Here is a 20,432-nt window from a genome sequence, read left to right on the forward strand (position 1 = left end):
TGCCGATATAAGATCCTCTAAAATGATTGAATATGAAACCAGTGTTTTCACTGAAAGAAACAATCTGCCTATCCAATGTGAGAAAGAAAAAACTAGTATAATCAAAAGGAATGAAAAAGACTACGGGGATATCTTATTTGCACATTCTTGTGGAAGTGGCAAAGAAAACGACATTTTTAAAAACGATGAAAAGGGGAATGATTATGGCAATTTTGAAGAAAATTGTCAGTACAGCGTGTTGTCCTTACGAAGAAACTTTGACCCGTCCGAAATGGAATGCTATGCAATGGAGCAATCACTCCGGAGTCAGTTTTTACACAACATTGATGATCCATATTGTTTGACAAATATTAGGATCTCTAAAGATCACCGTAGTCTGGATGATTATGATTCAGACTCTGATGTTGGTTTATCCTCAAAACACTCCGAGGATTCTTCTCAGAAAAGTAATGGATCCCAAACACAGGTTGAAACTGAACTATTCAGTTTACTATATTCTGCCTAAAATAACTAAATAACGGAGATATAAATTTCGGTAAACTTTTGCAGACCTTTCAGTGACCTTCATGTTGACTTTAATGCATAATGTGATACTGTGGAAGTAATAAAAAGCTGAAAATTTTTGTAATAATTTTGAAGTAAAGATTTCGTTCACAAATTTGTTTTTAAAATTTTAAGTTGATATCCATTATACAATTTTGATTTTTTTAATATAACTTATTAAATTAAGTTTGAATTGTCTTTCATAACTTTGAATTAATAGTTTTTAATGTTCATTGCTTAAATACATGGTAACAATTCCACAGCTGCTATAGGCAGACATATTTATGTATCCATATGATACAGAAGTTGTTCAAATCCAAAATGAGATATATTTCTTTTTTCTTAATACACTTCCTCCTTTTAAAAATTTTGATCGTTTCCTCTTATCAAAAGCTGCATTTTCAATTTTAGAAATCAATTCTAGGATATATCCATCGCAATTTTAAAGAAAAATGAATGGTTTATACGATTTTTTTCAAATTAACAGTTGTTTTTTCAAATTTCATCAATACTAAAAAGTAATTTTTTACCGTCCCGCCGGGTTTATACCGATGCAGTTTAATCAATTAATATTTGAAGTATCTAACATATTTTGATTAAATATATTTTTATGGACTTGAAGTTGTGGATTACTTATATCAAGTACATATAGAGATGACTCTGTATATATCATGTCCTTTTTCGCTTTCCTCTTCTTGGAAAGCTTATTCCTACAGAAGTGTGAGTCTAAAAAAATTTTTTTGAAATATGAAATTAAGCGAACTGTATTCTCAAAGTCCACTACACAAATCAAGAGCGGACCTTTAAACATTAAGGGGTAGGATCAGGTGCCATGGAGGAGTAAGCATCTACTGCCTACCGTTGATATCATCGTATGCTCATTGTCATGATCGGGAAACGCAATAATCCATAAACTATTCAGTATGTAAATAGCGACAAAGTGCATAATACGTGTTATTAATATTAAATGGTCATTCGGAATTTGATTTCATGCTTTATTGCATTTGCTGACAACGTCATTGTATCGAACAAAAATCTTCCAAAATGATGATTTTAATCGACACAATTGATATTCTTCTTTATCTACTTTTTTGCAATATCTAACTTTGTTTAAGAAAGTGTTCCAAGGAAGAGCATCCTTAACGTCGTTTTATAGTAAAATATTCAAATATGAATAAGGAAGGAAGAGAAGAATAGTTTTTGTTTCCGTGTTGTTCCATTTCAGTCTTTTTTTTCAGGGATCAGTTGTTCATTTTTTATTTCGATGTTAAATGTTAAAACTGATTTTTTTTAAATATATATTTATCATAAAGCCGGACATTACAAAAGTATTTTGAGCGTTTTCTATTAAAATATCAATATTTAACCTTTGAACAAATTGCGATTTACATAGGCCTACAACTTCATATTAATCTTTTATTTTGATCTTATGCTCACATTTATTCGCAATGGTTTTAGTGTGTACTTAAAGTTAAGAAACAGAAATTAGTTATCAAATGATTTATTATCATGACATTTTAAGTATGCAGACTCGCGTTTTTGATTTTTCAGATTTAACCGTATATAACAATCTTAATGTATAGTTTATGCAAGAAACAAGGTTTGTAGAAAGAATAACATTATTGATCTAAATTGTCTTATTTATAAAATAATAAATACTTTGGTATACATATCATTAGACAATATCAGACAATTCATCGCATTAAGAAGCTGTAAATAAATGGATCTGTACACAAATCGTATGTACACTTTTTATAAAAAGATAAATTACGTACAATTAATTGTTTTTCATAATCATTTAAGGATGTATTCTTATGATACGCGGAAAAAAACGTGCATTAAACTTTCCAACTACTTATATTTTTCTGAATGTGTAATATCCAAGGAATGATTTAAAGAAAAGAAAGTGTATGTTAGTGCATCTAAGAGAGATTCAACCCCTCGAACATAGGCCAAAATAGAGCATGGGAAATTTCATTAAAAATGCTACCAGACCATAAAATACCTCATAAAACCTAACGATACAGTGAATTCAAACTTAATTTGGCTTAAAGTTACTTGAAAGTATTGCAAAGTTGATTTTTTAAGCAACAAATGAGCAAATAAATACCAATTTGATAACGTGTACCCAAAAATGTTGTTCACCCATGGCAAAATTAGGCACATTTTCCCCTATAAAATTGCTTGAAAAACCAAAGAAAAACATATTTGTACAATTAAACTTTTTAAGAAAATTGTTGTACAGTTTCTTTAGGTATTATGGTTCCTTTTCTTAGCATGAAAAGTAGGGGTTAGTGTACGTATAAGAAAGTTTTGAAATTTTTTATATCCCCACCCCGTGTTTCTTTTTCAGCCTTTAATGAAAATAAATCAAGGCATTTAGGCATGAAAGAATGTGTTTTATTCACCAAATATTCAAAATTAGTGTGATAATTTCAGGTAATAATTGCAATTTTGTTAAGAAAAGATTTTTAAGAACAAAAAGTAATCAATTAACACATGAAACTTCATACTAATCTGTTGGATGTCCTCTCTTTCTCTTGCCCTGCGGGTTCCGGATTTGGTCCTGGTTTGTGGTGTTGGATGGTGGCTTCACAAGGATTAGTCAAATCCAGTCCCATTTTCTCAATCTGATTTTCATGGTTTTCTCCATCTGATTTTAGTGGTTCTTAATTCCTGCTCTCTTCTAAAGGCCTTCATTAGTGATTCTTGTGAAAACAAGACTTACCTGTAAACAATTATTTCAGAACAAATAGATTATAATTTACTGGTAATATTATTGTTCAAAAAATGTAAAATCATTATTTTTTTTCTATCTGACTTTGTTTTATGAACCCAGGCCTGTAGTTTAGACTCAAATAATATTATAATTTAACAAATAATATTATTCCCAAGTATGGAGCTTTCAACATCGAAATAAAATATAGTCTTCAAATCAATTCAAGTTTGATTGATTGATATAGTGTGTATTATTTTATGTCCAACTGGACAAAGTTTCATCGTGCATTTTTGCAGACTTTTGGTCTTGAATATTGTTTCCATATTTTACACTTTCAGGCATATAGGGACGCCACCATTTACTAGTAAATGGGTTCAAATTTAGACCTTTTCTCGGCATTCAGTGTGATTGAGCTATACTGGATCCCTATTGAGGAAGACGCACATGGTTTCTGATCTCTTTAAACTAATATATTTCCAATACACTTGCAATGATATCTCTTTAAACGCTCTTCCAAATACTCTCAAAGTAAATGTACATTGATTTCCCTATAAACAAGCCTTCACAAAAACAGTTTTAATGCAAACACAACATGCGTTAAACAAATTCATGTTATAGTTATTGCATTGTACACAATTATGCTATTTATCATGTTGGACTGTTAAAGAATCAAACGAAGTCCAATCTAGTCGGGATTTAACATATGGAGATAACGAACAGTATTCCAGATCATCAAATTCCATAATACAATACAAAATAGCAACAGAGCAAACACGGACCTCCAAAACATCAGAGGAGGGATCAGGTGCCATGGAGAAGTGAGCATCTCCTGCCGACCGGTCAAACCCTTCGTCGTGTGCTCCTTTTCATGATCGCGAATCAATATTTTCTCCCATCTCTACGTATGGGCCTCAAACAGAGATTTATTAAGGTATCAATTCTTAAAGTAGAACTTCAACAATATCCTTACCCATCTCTCAACTGATTTGACGACGGATGTTCCCGTTATTTCCCCATTAAGACAAGGAGCATACGACATGTGTGAACAGGGGATGTCACTCTTCCATTTGATACAATGACCCTGTCCAAAAATGAACTACTTTTAAGTTACATATTTTCTAGGGGGCAAATTTTCGTGGTTTGAGGAAAACATTGGTTCATAGGGATTTGAATTCGTGGTTGGAGAATTGTTTAGTAGTAATAAATTTGATAAATCGCATTTCGAGAATACAAAATCGAGTTAAAAATCGTGTATCAAATCATTTTAACTTCAATTTTATTTCACGTAACAATTATCGGTGTGTATTTGAATTAATATTACCAACTTTGAAAAATTCAATATTTGCTGCCACATAAATGTTTTAGTGATACAATACTTATGACTCTTGAATCAAATAGCACACACACGGTGATAACAAGGAAGGGGAACGTTTTTGTTTATAGGATCTAGCTATATTTAAAATAAATATCTCTTCTCTGAAATCGTTGATATAGATAGACCTAGTACACTGAACAGATGAAATGTTATTTAAATGAAAATTGAAATTAATGTTAGCTCTACAATGGCAAGCATTGATGTACAAAATATCTGTCTTCAGATCATTTTAGGTATTTTCACAGCAACAGCATCCAGCACAATGTGTGGTAACAGGTAAGTACGAAAAACAATTAAGTAGAATAAAAAAAGTATATTACATTTTCTTGATGTTATAAAACCCTAAAATATATCCTTGAGCATTTACATTATTGAGGTGTTAAATTTTCAGATGCTGTGCAAACTTATACCAGCATAACAATGGGTCATGCTTAGGTATCGACACAATACAAAAATTCACATTATGCATATAATATCATTTGAAGAAACTGACTATGTTAGAATTAACAATTATTCAAAGTAAGTGCATATAGGTCATCTTGTTCTAGACTGCCCACTTGGGACGTTTGGTGTTAACTGCAGTGCATCATGTAAGGAAGGATTCTATGGAAGACTGTGTAGATCAGAATGCAACTGTTCTACAGAAGATTGTGATAAAGAATATGGTTGTAAGAAGAGGAAATCTGGTGATTATCTTCTTTTATTTTTAAGCTTTCTTTAGCCTTAATCTTTTAAAATGATTCTCTTCTTATTTCAGTATATTTAAAAAAGTATATTAATGTGTGAATTAACTTTAATTAACTTTATTTATCTATAAACGTAATTAAAAAGTGAAGATAACAAATAGAAATCAATGTCAAACCAATCTGAGAAAATATTTTGTTCAAAAATATGTATTGAATGGTATCGCCATTAAAATTTGATCTAATTTAAATTCATATTAAAAAAAAGAAAAATATTTTTTATTGTATCTACGAGGGTTGTTCGAAAAGTTCGAGGCTGATGTCATTCTTTGTTGTACTTCTTGCAAGGATTTTAAAATAAGCACAACATCATGTGTAAAAATATTTGTTTTGATGATATCTTAAGTTTCATGCCATTCGATTTAAGGACAGATGATACAAACAAATTTTTGTCAAAGAATTTATAAATAACAACTTGGGTCATGTTTAAATGGTAAGAAACAAGTTTTAATTTTTTAATCAACATTGCCCAAAAATGGAATTTGAAGTGCAAAATATTTGTATACATTAAAAAGGATGGTTTCAGAATGGCAGAGTTTTGAACATCACAGAAGGTTTACAATTTCTTTATTTTCTATAAATTTATTATTTGCATCATGTGCAATGAAATTAGCCTCAAAAATATATATACCAATCCATGCATCCATTTTTTTGTTTGTATCATCTGTCCTTAATAGGAATTATTTAACTTGTACTTCATTTTAAAATCAACATATTTTATACATGTGTTATATACTGAGCATACGTAACAGCAAAGTAAGGTCAAAACATTGCGTAAAAATTTTCTTAGGAATACTATACTATACATTTCACATAGTATACTTTAAAATTCACTCATATAAATTCATCTTTCTGGAATTTTGTATTTATACATCCAACAATAGTTTTCGTTGCAAGTACAACTCCGCAAAACTATTTTAGTACGAACATGGATATTGCGAATTTACGGATATGGCGAAGTAATTTCACGGAATCCGGGTCATTTCTCCCCAGGACCTGCTCCGCCTAGGTCATTTCCGCCCAGGTCAATTCTCTCCTGGGTCATTTCCCTCCATTACCCAGGTCATTTCTCTCCACAACCTAGGTCATTTCACTCCAACACAAAAATTATAGTGTAATAAGTTTAATTTTATCAAGTTTTGTTAATTACCACACTGAATTGAATGCTAACTTTATTTATTTTATTTCATCTTATTTATTCATTTATTAATTCACACATGTATTTTTTATTTATTTATGAGTTCACACATTTATTGTTTATTTTATTCATAATTTAAACATTTATGCATTCACTCATTTATTTGAATAATATTTTTTTTTGTAAGAATTCTTTTATAATTTAATTAATTCCTTTATTTTTTAATTTTTTGTATTAATTAATCAATTTATACAATCTTCAACTGGCTTTTCAAAAGGGCAGAGGCACATGATTATTTATTTTTTTTCATTGATTCTAAGACTTACTATCTTTTTTTCTAATGGAATTAAATGCAGAACTGTAGCTCTCTGAAAAATATGTATTGACAGTGCGGGCCTTTAAAAAAATTACACATGTATTTAAAAAAAAAAAAATCGGAGAGCTACAGTTCTACAGCTATAATGGAATATAGAATAACTTTAAATGCGAAAATAGAAATATTTTAATCTTCTTTCTTTAACAACTAAATTCATTATCAATTAGATTGTGAATTTTTTATTGTCCTGTCATCTGTCTTTTATGGTCTTTATCAGGAATAAATATATAATTGTTAAAATATTCGTAATTGCTGTCTTGCGGTTTTATGGTACCCTACAAGGTGTTTTTTTTTTATCATCATGCTGGGTGCAAATGTTTATCCGTAAATTGTCGATTTCACAGATTGACACCACAATATCTCCTTAAGTCTTTAGACAAAATATGTCAACTTGTACAAAGATGTGTTCAGCCAGATTATTATATAAATAAGAATTTGTTTCCATTTTTTATTACATTGAATACAAACTCATTTACATGTACTGTAATACTTCCTAGGATCACAATTTTTAGGCAAGATGACTAATCCTAAATGTATGCATTTTCACAATCAAGTAAATTTTAACTTTTTAGATTTCATTTTCCCCCCAAATTACATAAGTGTTTCTCTGTACAACAGGGGTACCCCCCCCCTCCCCCTCCCCCCCCCCCACACACACATTAACATGTTTATTATTAGAACGTAAAATTGATGTACTGGTGCATGGATTTTTAATTTAAAATGTCCCGATTGTTAAAAACATTTTTCTGCATTATTTTCTCTTGCGTAAATATGTATGTGCATACATGTAAAAGACCTCATGAATATCTCCTTGATAATAAAACGGAAGTATTGAACAGTCGAAAGATCATTCTAGCTAACATGAGATCGAGTTATGTCCTTGCCTTTTCAAAAAGCTAGTTCAAGTTTGTGTTATAGTTGGAATATTTTTGTTTGTACTTAAAATTTATAATCTCTGATATAACAAAGGAAACTGAACGCCATGGATAAAATACGTATAAAAAATGAGATGATTTTTTTTTAATTGAATCCAAGAATATGTAAACTTTTAGAGACAGTAGATTATTTGACATCTACTGAGAGTATCAAGATTACAAGTCCTGAAAAACATTTTATACAGTCCTGATAATGTATTCTCTATTTCATAAAATATTGTGGTAAACACAGCAGATTACGTTATATTAAAAAGGGAGGTGGGTTTAAATATTTTTTTTTTACATTAGATTCATACATGTAAGAATCGTTTTAATGGTGTAATATACTAGTACTTTAAACGTATTAAAATTTACTAGCCATTTCCGGCGAAATTGTGGAGGTGTCTATTGCCACACCGAGTAAGTTCCTTTTCGATGTCTTATAATTCATTTTGAAGAGATTTTTTTCCGTTGCTACATTCCCATTAATTCATGTGGGTTGGCTACTTTGTTAATCTTGTATAACTTAGAAATATTGCTTTTAGGTTTTTTCATATTGATAGCATTTTTATGTCATTATTTTCTTCGTGTTCTTATTATTTATACGATTATTCAAAATAAATAGGTAAATATTTACACACTTTTACTTGTGTATCTGCTTTCATAATATATATTATGAATTATCCATTGTTTTGTTTTTTTAAATTATCTATTTTTTAGCTGCAGAACTGTAGTTTTCCAAAAAGAAAATGTATTGAACCGGTCTGTCAATATATTTCTTTTCGGAGATCGAGCTACAGTTCTGCAGCTATTATTTTATGTCATGTCTATTTTCTCCCTTTTTCCTCTTAAGATCAAAATTGACATATCATAATTTAAAACTGTTTTATTTTTTATTCCAACGTATTTGTATCGCCAAACAAAATCAATCAATAAAAGCATTTTTTTTTTTGTATTATTTTTCTAAGATTCGAGTTTGATCTGTATCTATATAAACATTCTCTCGTTCGAATTTTATTAGTCATAAATTGATAAAATTAATTTATTTTACGAGACAAAAGTTAATAACACAAGAATGGAAATGTAAAAAATTATATATAATACCAGATTTAAAATGGGGTGAAATGACCCAGGTAGGAGAGAGAAATGACCTACCGTGAAATGACCTACCGTGAAATGGTAGGAGAGAGAAATAACCTGGGAGAGAAAAATTTTTAGAGAGAAATGACCTGACACCATTTCACGATTACCAGAGACTTCGTTATAAGAAGAAGGATATGGAGATAACGAACAGTAATCAATATCAAAGTTCATAAAACAATGGGTCATGCTTAGGAGCGGAGCAATCACGGACCTCCTAAACATCAGAGGTCTAGTTTTACTCTCTAATTTCCTTTGTCAATGCTTTAACTTCTTTAACCACTTAACTGTGCTTTCAATAGATCAGAAACTCTGACGCGCCTATGTCTTTCCATGATACACATATGCAGATCTTACATGAGGCACTTCTGATGATTCCTTTTATATTTTAAGACTTTATTGAAGATTTATAACACAAAATTTCATCGTACAACAACGTCATCATTTCTGTCCCTTTCAATGAGGACCACCAATCTTCTCAAATTGATTTATTTTCAACGAAGCAAACTTTTGGGCCATAATTTGAAATATGAAACAGTTCTTGACTTAAATGTCTAGGGTTATTTTTTTGTGTTTTTGCTCCGTTTTTGCTCCGTTTTACAGAGAATATGACCACAGGCATTATCATCAACAAATTTTGACCTGCTCCGCGATCCTATTTTTGTGGTTTTTATATTCGAATATATTTGGGGAAAAAATCATGATAAATTTAATCTTTTTTTATATAAATCATTTGAATTTATTGTAAGAATACTTCTACCAAATTTGGAATGCATGTGACGTTCGTTATCTCCATATCCTTCATGATTAAGATGTGACAGGAGTCCACAAACTTTCCAAACAACCCTTGCTCGAACTATTACTACTAATAAAAAAGTTATAATAAATCTAACAATGGAAATATAATTGAAATGGATATAAGAACTGTTATGGGTATTGTATTCTGATATTGTATTCAAAGTAAGTGTTAGCTGCACAATGAAAACTTATTAAATTTGGTTAATAATAAAAGAATTATGGTTTAAATTTTAATCATTCTTCGATTTCTGGAACGTTGTCAGATATTAAATACTAGTACGTATCTGGAGGAAAGAACTTTTGAATAGTGAAAGAAGAGACCACGAGAAAAAATATATAATTAGAGAATTTATCAATTATAATATTCAGCATTTATAATATTATCTTATCCTACATTTATCCAACAACTTTTAAAAACAAGCCTCTGAAGACGAAACAGTAAAAGACAAATCAGTGTGGGAGAATGTATCGTTCGCCTTAATTGGATCTATTGTAACGGTTCTAGCAGCAGTGGGACTTGTTCTTCTCTCATCCAGGTATTATTATATCTAAAAGTGAATTGCTTTGATTGTGATTGCTTATATTTGTCCATGTTTTTTCCCAATAAACTTTGAAACCTCAATTGTTATTAAAATTATGTAACATATTATTTCTCACAAAGATTAAGGAAACCACGTGATGACAAAAATCAAAGAAACGCAACCGTTGATGATTCTGCTAGGGGAGGTAAATTTAGAAAGCCAAATCTTAATAACAATGTTTTAAAGAGAAAGTTATAAAAAAAAACTAGTACCCATTGCAAGTCCAAGATGTAAAATTTAACAGTTGTTATCAATTTTCGTAAATATTTCATTACAAATTAATATGCATACGATAATAATAAGCTGAAAAATCAAAACTGACATTAAATAATGTTATTTATTTATTTTTGTAAAAAAAAAGACGTTCAACAATTAGAGCCACCTGTGATTAGTACATCTCACCAGGATATACAGAATGAAGTAAATGAAAATGTTTATGCTGATGTTAGATCCTCCAAAATGATTGAGTTTCATTGTGAAGGTTTCTCATCAAATCATTTGCACATACACTCTGAGGATGATAAAACTGATGCCTTCTTCGAGAATAAAAATGTTAAAAGGAGCGTCTCAAAAGATAGAAAGGATGCAAATTATAAAGAAAAACAGACATCAAAAATGAATCTGCAGGAAAATATGTACGGAAATTTGGTCGATACCAGCCAATGCAGTTTTCTCTCCTTACGAAGAAATGTAAACTCCTCCGAGATGGAACATTATTTGATTAAGCAATCAATCCATCGTGATACATCTCAAAACAAAGGAGCTTCCTATTGTATAATGAATGTTTTGGAGACAGATACTAGTAATCAAGAGAATGAGGGGATATGTGAATCCGATTTAGATGATTCCTCGGAACCATATAGCATTGCAATGCGAAAATATGATAAGTCTTAAATTCAGAAGGAGATCGGCGTATAAAAAATCAAATGGAACAGAACACAATATGGTCGAATATGAAAGGTTTATTTCCAGTGCTCAGTCTTCCATGACACTTAATCCCTCTTTTGATGTTAAGATGATCAGGTCCATGTTTGTTCTGCTCCTACTTAGTATTTTATTTGGATTTTGATATTAAATACAGTTCGCAATCTCATATTCTTCATTAGTTATTGTTATACCTTTAAAAATTTGTTCCTATACAAATCTATACGAAAAAAAGTCTAACATTTTTAATGTTTTGCTGAGCGGGCATAAAAAAATCGATGTTGGACCGCTGAGTGAGATGTTGGACCGCTCGGAGAGATGTTGGACCGCTTACGTCACAGAATGGGCGGAGCTTAATCTCATTTTTATTCGTTGGTGTAAAACAGTGACACACCTGATGTTACATTACGGAATATAATACAAAATACATGTATGTCAAAAAATATTAAATAAAATGAAAGGTATAACAAAACATTTATTGACAGAGTTCTCGGGCAAAATGCGTTTTGTCGACCCTCTAACCAGACTGTCAGCCTTCAACGGCCTCAGGCAGACAGTTTGGTTCTTGGGTCCGACAAAACGCATGTTGCCCTCGAACTCAGTCAATAAATGTATAATAATACTTTTTATATGGTATATGGATATAACGAACAGTATTTACTAGTAAGTTTAAAATTTGTTGAAACAATACAAATCGGGGGCAGAGATACACTGAGCTCAAACGCTTCAGGGGTAGGATAAGGTGCGCCGCCCTGTACACCGGTCACACCTGTGGTCCTCCCTTTCATCATCGGACAAGCACAAAAAATGGGGATGAAAAACACCAGTCAACACTCATTCGACTTACAATAGATTACACCTACGAACAGGGTCATTGTATCTGCAATAGAATTTAAGAAATGATTACTTTAAATGATAGAGTACCGTTTGATCAACATACTTGTCAAAAATTTGCCTTGCTTTTAGATATTGTTCCTGTGTAGGGTGTGAACATCCTTATCAACTCAACTGGTAGACATAAGGCCATGTGCCAGAGATGACGACAGAATAACTGAACCGTTTGATCAACATACTTGTCAAAAATTTGCCTTGCTTTTAGATATTGTTCCTGTGTAGGGTGTGAACATCCTTATCAACTCAACTGGTAGACATAAGGCCATGTGCCAGAGATGACGACAGAATAACTGAACTCAACATGTTTCTCTTAAAGCATTGGTATTAGCTAACAGCTAGTATCTTTCTAGTAAAATATCCAAATATGGAACAAAGATGTTTTCTTGCTTTTGATGAAAATTGACCTTTTATTGAGAATTAGTTCTTGACTTTTTTTAAAATGAGATAATCAATTCTAGAACAAGTGTCTCTCTCTCTCTCTCTCTCTCTCTCTCTCTCTCACTCTCTCTCTCTCTCTCTCTCTCTCTCTCTCTCTCTCTCTCTCTGCCTACTTTACAATGTACATGTATCAATAATCGAGTGTCACTAGATTTTTTTATCTACAAAAATTAAAGTGTATTTAAAAACACTTCATAAGTAATATTGAAAACTTTATAATGATGTGACATAGATATATTTTGTTGTTTTTAATAGGATATATATGTTATATTTTAAAATCCACTTCATCCTTTTTAAACGTTTTAATCGTTTCTCTGATTAAAGGCTTCAATATCAATTTTGAAAATCAATTATAGGAAATGTCTATAACAATTTTAAAAATTGAAAGCTTTTTACGATGTAAATCAAATTAACATATTTTGATTCAAAATTTATCAAGGCTAAAAAAATATAACCATCACTCCAGATCTATATTAATACCATTTAATGAATTAATAAGATTTTATTTATTGTTCTGGACATGAAGGTGTGTATTGATATATTCAGATGCATATCAAGAAGATTCTTTACAGATCATATAATATTTCGTTTTCCTCTCCTTGGAAAGGTTAATTCTGAAAAAAAAAATGAATCTAGAAAAGTCTTTTTTGAAATTTGATATTAACAAACAGTGTTATCAAAGTCCATTAAAGAAATCAAGAGCGGAGATAGCTCGGGCCTTTAAACCTTAAAATGTGGGATCAGGCGTCATTTGGGAGTGAGCATCTACTGCCGGCGGGTGACATCCGCCATATGCTTATTGACGTCATGATCGGGAAAAGCGGAATAATCCGTAGACGATTCAGTATGTATAAAATGACAATAGCTTGATACATATAATATTGAATGGTCATTCAGAATTTAATTTCATGCTTGAATGCATTTGCAGACAAGGTCATTTTATCGAACAAAGATCTTGCAAAATGACTTTAATCGACCCATTTGATATTCTTCTTTTATCTTCTTTTTCTGCAATATCTTACATCGTTTTAGAGAATGTTTAAACCTAGAGCATGCTTAGCGCCGTTTTCTCATAAAATATTCAAATATGAATAAGGAAGGTAAAGCCTGAAGTACATTTTTGTTTACGACTTGTTCTATTTATGTCTTTTGGTTTCCTTTTTCAGGGATCAGTGGTTCATTTTTTTAGTTCGATGTTAAATGTTAAAATTGATTTTTTTATGGCACCTGATCCCACCTCTTATGTTTCGGAGGTCCGTGTTTGCTCCGCCCTTGCTTTGTATTGTTTTCTGGACTTTGAGATTGAATACTGTCCGTTATCTACATATTTTTCCTAAAAATATAGGCCTATTTATCATTAATCCTGACACTACAAAAGTGATTTGAACTTACTCTATTAAAAATATCAATATTTAACAGTTTAACAAATTGTGATTCACATACAACTTCACATATTTTACTTTGATCTTATACTCACATTTATTCCTATGGGTTTTAGTGTGCACTTAAAGTTAAGAGACAGAAATTGGTTATCAATAATTTATTATCATGACGTTTTAAGAATGCAGACTCGAAATTATCTAATTTTTCAGCTTTAACTGTTAATAACATTTTTAATGTATAGTTTATGCAAGAAACAAGGTTTGTAGAAAGAACAACATCATTAATCTAAATCATCTTATTTATAAAATAATAAATACTTGGGTATACATATCGTAAGACAATATCAGATAATTCATCGCCTCAAGAAGTTGTAAAGAAATGGATATGTACACAAATCATATGTACACTTTTTATAAAAAGATAAATTACTAAGAAATTATTGTTTTCAATAATCATTTAAGACAGCACTTTCGTTAGCCAAGGGTTTCCGATCCGATACCTCGGATCAGAAAAATTTTGGCCCGCGAAGATGTTAAGACAGTAAAATGGCTGATTTCATGAGTGTTTTATTCGGATGTGTAGATCCTCCGCGAATTTATATCTACATTATTTTAAGATATTTTCCAAAGAATGGCCTTTTCAACATCGAAATATAATGTATTCTTCAAATCAATTCAATTTCTATCGATTGATCTCGTATTTTTGCAGACTTTTGATCTTGAATATTGTTTTCATATTTTACACTTTCACGCATATAGGGACGCCACCATATACTAGTTAATGGGTTCAAATTTAGACCTTTTCTCGGCATTTAGTGCGATTGAGCTATACTGGATCTTTATAAAGGAAGACGTACATGGTTTCCGATCTCTTTAAACTAATATATTTCCTATATACTTGTAATGATATTTCTTTAAACGCTCTTCCCAATACTCGGGTAAATGTAAAAGTACATTGATTTCCCTTTTAATAAGCCTTCACAAAAACAGTTTTAATGCAAACATAATATCAGCAAATTCATTTTATAGTTATTCCATTGTACACAATTATGGTATTTATCATTTTGGACTGTTAAAGAATTAAACGAAGTCCAATCTAGCCGTGATGTAACATATAGAGATAACGAACAGTAATCAAGATCAAAGTCCACAAAACAATACAAATAGGAGTAGAGCAAATATGGACCTCTAAAACATCAGAGGTGGGATCAGGTGACCACCCTCTGCCGAACGGTCACACCCTTTGCCGTGTGCTCCTTGTCATGATCGGAAATCAATATTTTCTCCAACAGAGATATCTCAACGTATCAATTTAATAGAACTTAAATAATATCATTACCCATCTTGCCCCTGAATTATTTCCCGATCATGACAAGGAGCACACGACAGATGTGAACGGTCGGCGGAGGATGTCACTCGTCCATTCGATACAATGACCTCGTACGAAAATAAACTATTGTGAAATCACATATTTTCGAAAGGTCAAATTTTTGTGGTTTGAGGAAAAAATTTCGTTTCATGGTGATTTGATTTCGTGGGTGAAGAGTTGTTTAGTAGTAATATATATGATAAATAGCATTTCGTGTGTTTCTTCATACGTTGAAAACAAAGAAAATTATCTTCCAGAAAATTAGTGATTTCACAGTAACTGCTAGACCAATATGTACACAATAAATACCAAATCGAGATAAAAATCGTGTATCAATGAATTTTAACTGAAATCTTATTTAACGTAACAATTATGGGTGTGTATGTGTATTGATATTACAAACTTTGAAAACTTCAATAGTTGCTGTCCACATAAATGTTCTAGTGATACAGTACTTAAAACTCTCGAATCACACAGTGATGACAAGGAAGGGGAACGTTTTTGTTTGTAGGATCTAGCTATATTTAAAATAAATATCTCTTCTCTGAAATCCTTGATATAGATAGACATAGTACACTTAACACATGAATTGGAATTTGAATGAAAATTTGAATTAATGTTAGCTCAACAATGGCAACCATTGATGAAAACAATATCTGTCTTCAGATCATTTTAGGTATTTTCACAGCAACAGCATCCAGCACAATGTGTGGTAACAGGTGAGTACGAAAAAATTTAATAAGAATAACGAATTTTAAAAGAAGTATATTACACTTCTTTGATGTAATAAATCAGTAAAAATATATCCTTGAGTATTAACATTTTTGAGGTGTTAAATTTTCAGATGCTGTACAAACTTTTACCGGCATAACAATGGGCCATGCTTAGGTATCAACACAATACAAAATTTCACATTATATAATACCATGTGATGAAACTGTCTATGTTAGAATTAACAATTATTCAAAGTAACTACATACAGGCAATCTTGTTCTAGACTGCCCACTTGGGACGTTTGGTTTAAACTGCAGTGCCTCATGCAGTGAGGGATTTTACGGGAGACTGTGTAGATCGCAATGCAACTGTGCTCACCAAGATTGTGATAAGGAATATGGTTGTAAGAAGAAGGAATTTGGTGATTACGTTTTTGTTTTTAAGCTTTCATTAGTCTTAATGTTTTAAAATGACTCTCTTCTTATCTAAGCACTTTAAATAGCGCAGCATTGTTAAGGTTCAAATTATACGGGAAAAGTTTTCTGTGACATCATACTAAAATATGACCTTTATGTATTCCTCATAATACCAGAAAGCTTTAAACTGCATTAGCATAATAAACAACAATAAAACGTATCAATGCATTTTAAAAAGTTGCTAGTTAAATCCCATACAGCCGGATATAAACAAATCACTGATCTCGATAAACTTGTCAATCATGACGTCATTTTGGTAAAAATGGCATATTTCATGTGCTGTGAGAGGCAGATTGAGGAATTTTTAAACAATGAAAATGCGTTTTATTATAAAACAGAATGTTATTTACAGGTTGTAAATAGGCTATTTATACCAACTGAATATACTTTGTTTGGTGCGATTATTCATTAACTATCGAGAGCATGTATTTTAACAATTTGGTCGTGTTCAGGTTAGGTATATTTAACATCGAGGTGCCTCATGAAATCGTTCATTCGCAAGGACATACACTAAATATATCTTAACCATTTTTTAATATAAATAAAAGATATGTTCCTTAACTTGAAAAGTGTTGCTGCTTTCTTTAAATCGATAGGGTGACTTTGTAAGTACACACACTATTTGGTAAAAGTCAAATATATTTCGACATGGGCCTATTTACTTGAAATTTTAACTATTAAAGCGCAAATTCTATTCAAAGCAGCATCACAAGTACAATGTATACAGAAACAATTAATAGCTTGAATTTTTAATTTCAAATAGGGTATGCCCTTGCGATATTGAAATTTGTTAATGACCTACATTCAGTACACGTACTATGCATTCATCAAGTGACTGTCCATTAATGGGACCAAACCTCATTCAGTACAAAGTAGACTATACTGTGATATTTCCACAGGCATTTAAGTTCTGTGATAATAAAACAGCTGAATAAAAATAAATTCAGTTTTATAAAAATTCCAGTTTTGACATTTCTATTTTCCGTTGATTTCTCATAGTAAGCCTTAACATTACAACGAGATGCATTAATGGTATAAAATCAATTTAATGAATTAACTTTATTTAGTTATAAACCATGTCACGTAGCAAATATACGTAATTAAAAAATTGAAGATAGCGAATAGAAGTCAGTGTTAAAAAATCAAAACAAATCTGTGAATTTTTTTGTTCAAAGAAATGAATTTAAGGGTACTGTTTTGGTATAAAAATTTATATAGTTTAAACTGACATTAACATGAAAAAAAAAGAAAAATATTTTCTATTGTATCTGCGAGGGTTGTTCGAAAAGTCTGTGAATGATGTCAATTTGCATTGTACTAGTTGCATGACGTTTTAAATAAGCAGGACATCACATGTAAAAATATTTGTTTTATTGATGTGTAATGTTTCATTCCATTCGATGTAATAGAAATAATTTACTGGTACTTCATTTTGAAATTATTGTTTTGTATATACGGAGCATACTAAACAGCAAAGTAACGTCAAAAACATAGCGTCAAGAATTTCTGAGAAATACTATCCCAAAATTTCACACAGTTATTCAAAAGTCTTTTGTTTTTATATTTTAGCATGTATAATTTCCTTTATCAATGTTTCAATTTCTTTAAACACTTACATGTAGCTAAGCTTTCAAAAGATCAGCAACTCTGAAGCGACAACGTCTCTCCATGTCGTTTCAACCTTTTAAAGTTTTTGTTCAGTTTTTAGCAGATAAACCTTTTCTTACCGATTGTTCTCGTTGGATGCAGAGTCTCTGTCACTCAAATACCGCCAGTACCATTTATAAACATATGCACGACTTACATGAGGCATATCTTATGATTCTTTCCACAGGATTTCAGGATTTTCCCTGTCTATAAAAAAAAACACTGCATCGTTCAACAATGTCATATTTATGTCGCTTACAATGGGGACCACAGATCTTCTTAAATTGATTTTTTTTACAACGAAGCAAACTATTTGGCGATAATTTGAAATTTGAAACAGTTATTGACTTAAATGTCTAGGTTTTTTTCGTTTTTGCTCTATTTTACAGAGAATTTGAACACAGACAATATCATTTTATTTAGAGTGTTTTTTGTGAATTCCTAAATTTTGACCTGCTACGGAATACTTCTTTGCAGTTTTTAATCCTGAATATGTTTGAATTAAATCAAGATGAATTTTACATTTTTTATATTAATGAACTGTATTAAGATAATAAATTATAAAGATATGACAGCAGTCCACGAACTTCCCGAACAACCCTCGTACTATTACTTATAATAAAAAGTTAAAATAAAACTTATTATGGGTATCTCAATCTGATATTGTATTCAACAAATTTATGTTAGAGTAGGTGTTAGCTGCACAATGGTATTTTAATAAAAATGTAAATATAGGTTTAAATCTTATTCTAGAGGAAAGAACTTTTCAGGAAAAGAACAGCAAGAAAGAAAAATTAAAATTATTCAAACATTCTATAATATCAGCATAAATAATATTACTTACAATTTCCAACAACTTTTATAAACAATCCTATGAAGACGAAACAGTAAAAGACAAATCTGTGTGGGAGAATGTATCGTTCGCCTTAATTGGATCAATTGTAACAGTTCTAGCAGCAGTGGGACTTGTTCTTCTCTCATCCAGGTAATATTATATCTAAAAGTGAATTGATTTGATTTTAAATGCTTATATATGTTTTTAAATGAACTTTGAAACTTCAATTGTTATAAAAAAAAATTATGTAATATATTACTTCTCCCAAAGATTAAGGAAACCACGTGATGACAAAAATCAAAGAAACGCAACCGTTGATGAGTCTACAAGGGAAGGTATATTTAAAAACCTAATTTTGATAATGTTTTAAAAAGAAAATTATCACAAAAAAGAAGTACCCAATAGCAAGCACAAGATATAAATTTTAACAGTTGTTATGAAACGTTCATGAGAATTTCATGACAAATTAATATGTATAAAATCATAATCAAATCTGACATTTAATTTTATATATTTACCTTTGTAAAAAAAAGACGCTCAACAATTAGAGTCACCTGTGATTAATACATCTCAACAGGGGATACAGAATGAAGTAAATGAAAATGTTTATGCTGACGTAAGATCATCCAAAATGATTGAGTTTCATTGTGAAGGTTTCTCATCAAATCGTTTGCATATATACTCTGAGGATGATGAAACTGATGCTTTCCTCACGAATAAAAATGCTAAAAGAAACGTCTCAAAAGATAGCAAGGATGCAAATGATAAAAAAAAACAGACATCAAAAATGAATTTGCAGGAAAATATGTACGGATTCTCGGCCGAAACCAGCCAATACAGTGTTCTGTCCTTACGAAGAAACGTCGACCCTTCTGAGATGGAAAATTATTTTATAAAGGAATCAATCCGTTGTGATACATCTCAAAACGAAGGAGCTTCCTATTGTATGATGAATGTTTTAGAGACAGATAATCAAGAGAATGAGGAGATATGTGAATCAGATTCAGATGATATCTTGGCCTCGGAACCTTATAGCATTGCAATGCGAAAACATGATGAGGCTTAGTTTCTAAAGGAGATTGGTGTATTAAAAAATCAAATGAAACAGAACAAAGTATGATCAGTTCTGAAAGATTTACGCATCTGACCCCGCCTCTGGAATTTTTAATTGTCTATGTACGTTCATATGGGACTTTTTTTTTTCAAATTTGCCAACAAGCTTCAACATGTAAAGGAACTTTTATCTATTGGTTTGCTTTTTGTCGTTATAAGTTTTTCCGTATATAGTTTGAATGAGGTATTTCTTTTTTCAAAAGATAATTTAATTTTTTTTAAAATAAGTATGATCCTCCCTCCCGGATATACTCCAATTAATAAAACATTAATTCTACGACAATCAATTATTTTCATTCTTACGAGGGATGTT

The 20,432-nt window shown here is 30.9% G+C and overlaps 1 protein-coding gene across 1 annotated transcript; it reads left to right on the forward strand.

Moving 5' to 3' along the window:
• The first annotated feature begins 22 nt into the window (after positions 1-22).
• Positions 23-20,112, forward strand: LOC134250144 (uncharacterized). The gene is made up of 7 exons (XM_062732498.1): positions 23-446; positions 5,186-5,323; positions 10,168-10,282; positions 10,408-10,472; positions 19,051-19,156; positions 19,277-19,341; positions 19,540-20,112. The coding sequence occupies exons 1-7, from the start codon at positions 23-25 to the stop codon at positions 20,070-20,072; spliced, it is 1,446 nt and encodes a 481-aa protein (XP_062588482.1). The 3' UTR covers positions 20,073-20,112.
• Positions 20,113-20,432: the final 320 nt, after the last annotated feature.

This window comes from Saccostrea cucullata, unplaced genomic scaffold (assembly GCF_032062105.1).
Source record: "Saccostrea cucullata isolate Sc308-1 unplaced genomic scaffold, CSIRO_AGI_Scuc_v1 ctg6504, whole genome shotgun sequence".
NCBI classification, from domain to species: Eukaryota; Metazoa; Mollusca; class Bivalvia; order Ostreida; family Ostreidae; genus Saccostrea; species Saccostrea cuccullata.

What these genes read in the sequence shown, in the direction of transcription:
- LOC134250144 (XM_062732498.1), top strand. Translation starts at nt 23, where the DNA reads ATGATTGAATATGAAACCAGTGTTTTCACTGAAAGAAACAATCTGCCT. An exon ending in TTGTAAGAAGAGGAAATCTG is followed by an intron (nt 5,324 to 10,167) that starts GTGATTATCTTC and finishes TTTAAAAACAAG; the next exon opens with CCTCTGAAGACGAAACAGTA. An exon ending in TGATGATTCTGCTAGGGGAG is followed by an intron (nt 10,473 to 19,050) that starts GTAAATTTAGAA and finishes AATCCTATGAAG; the next exon opens with ACGAAACAGTAAAAGACAAA.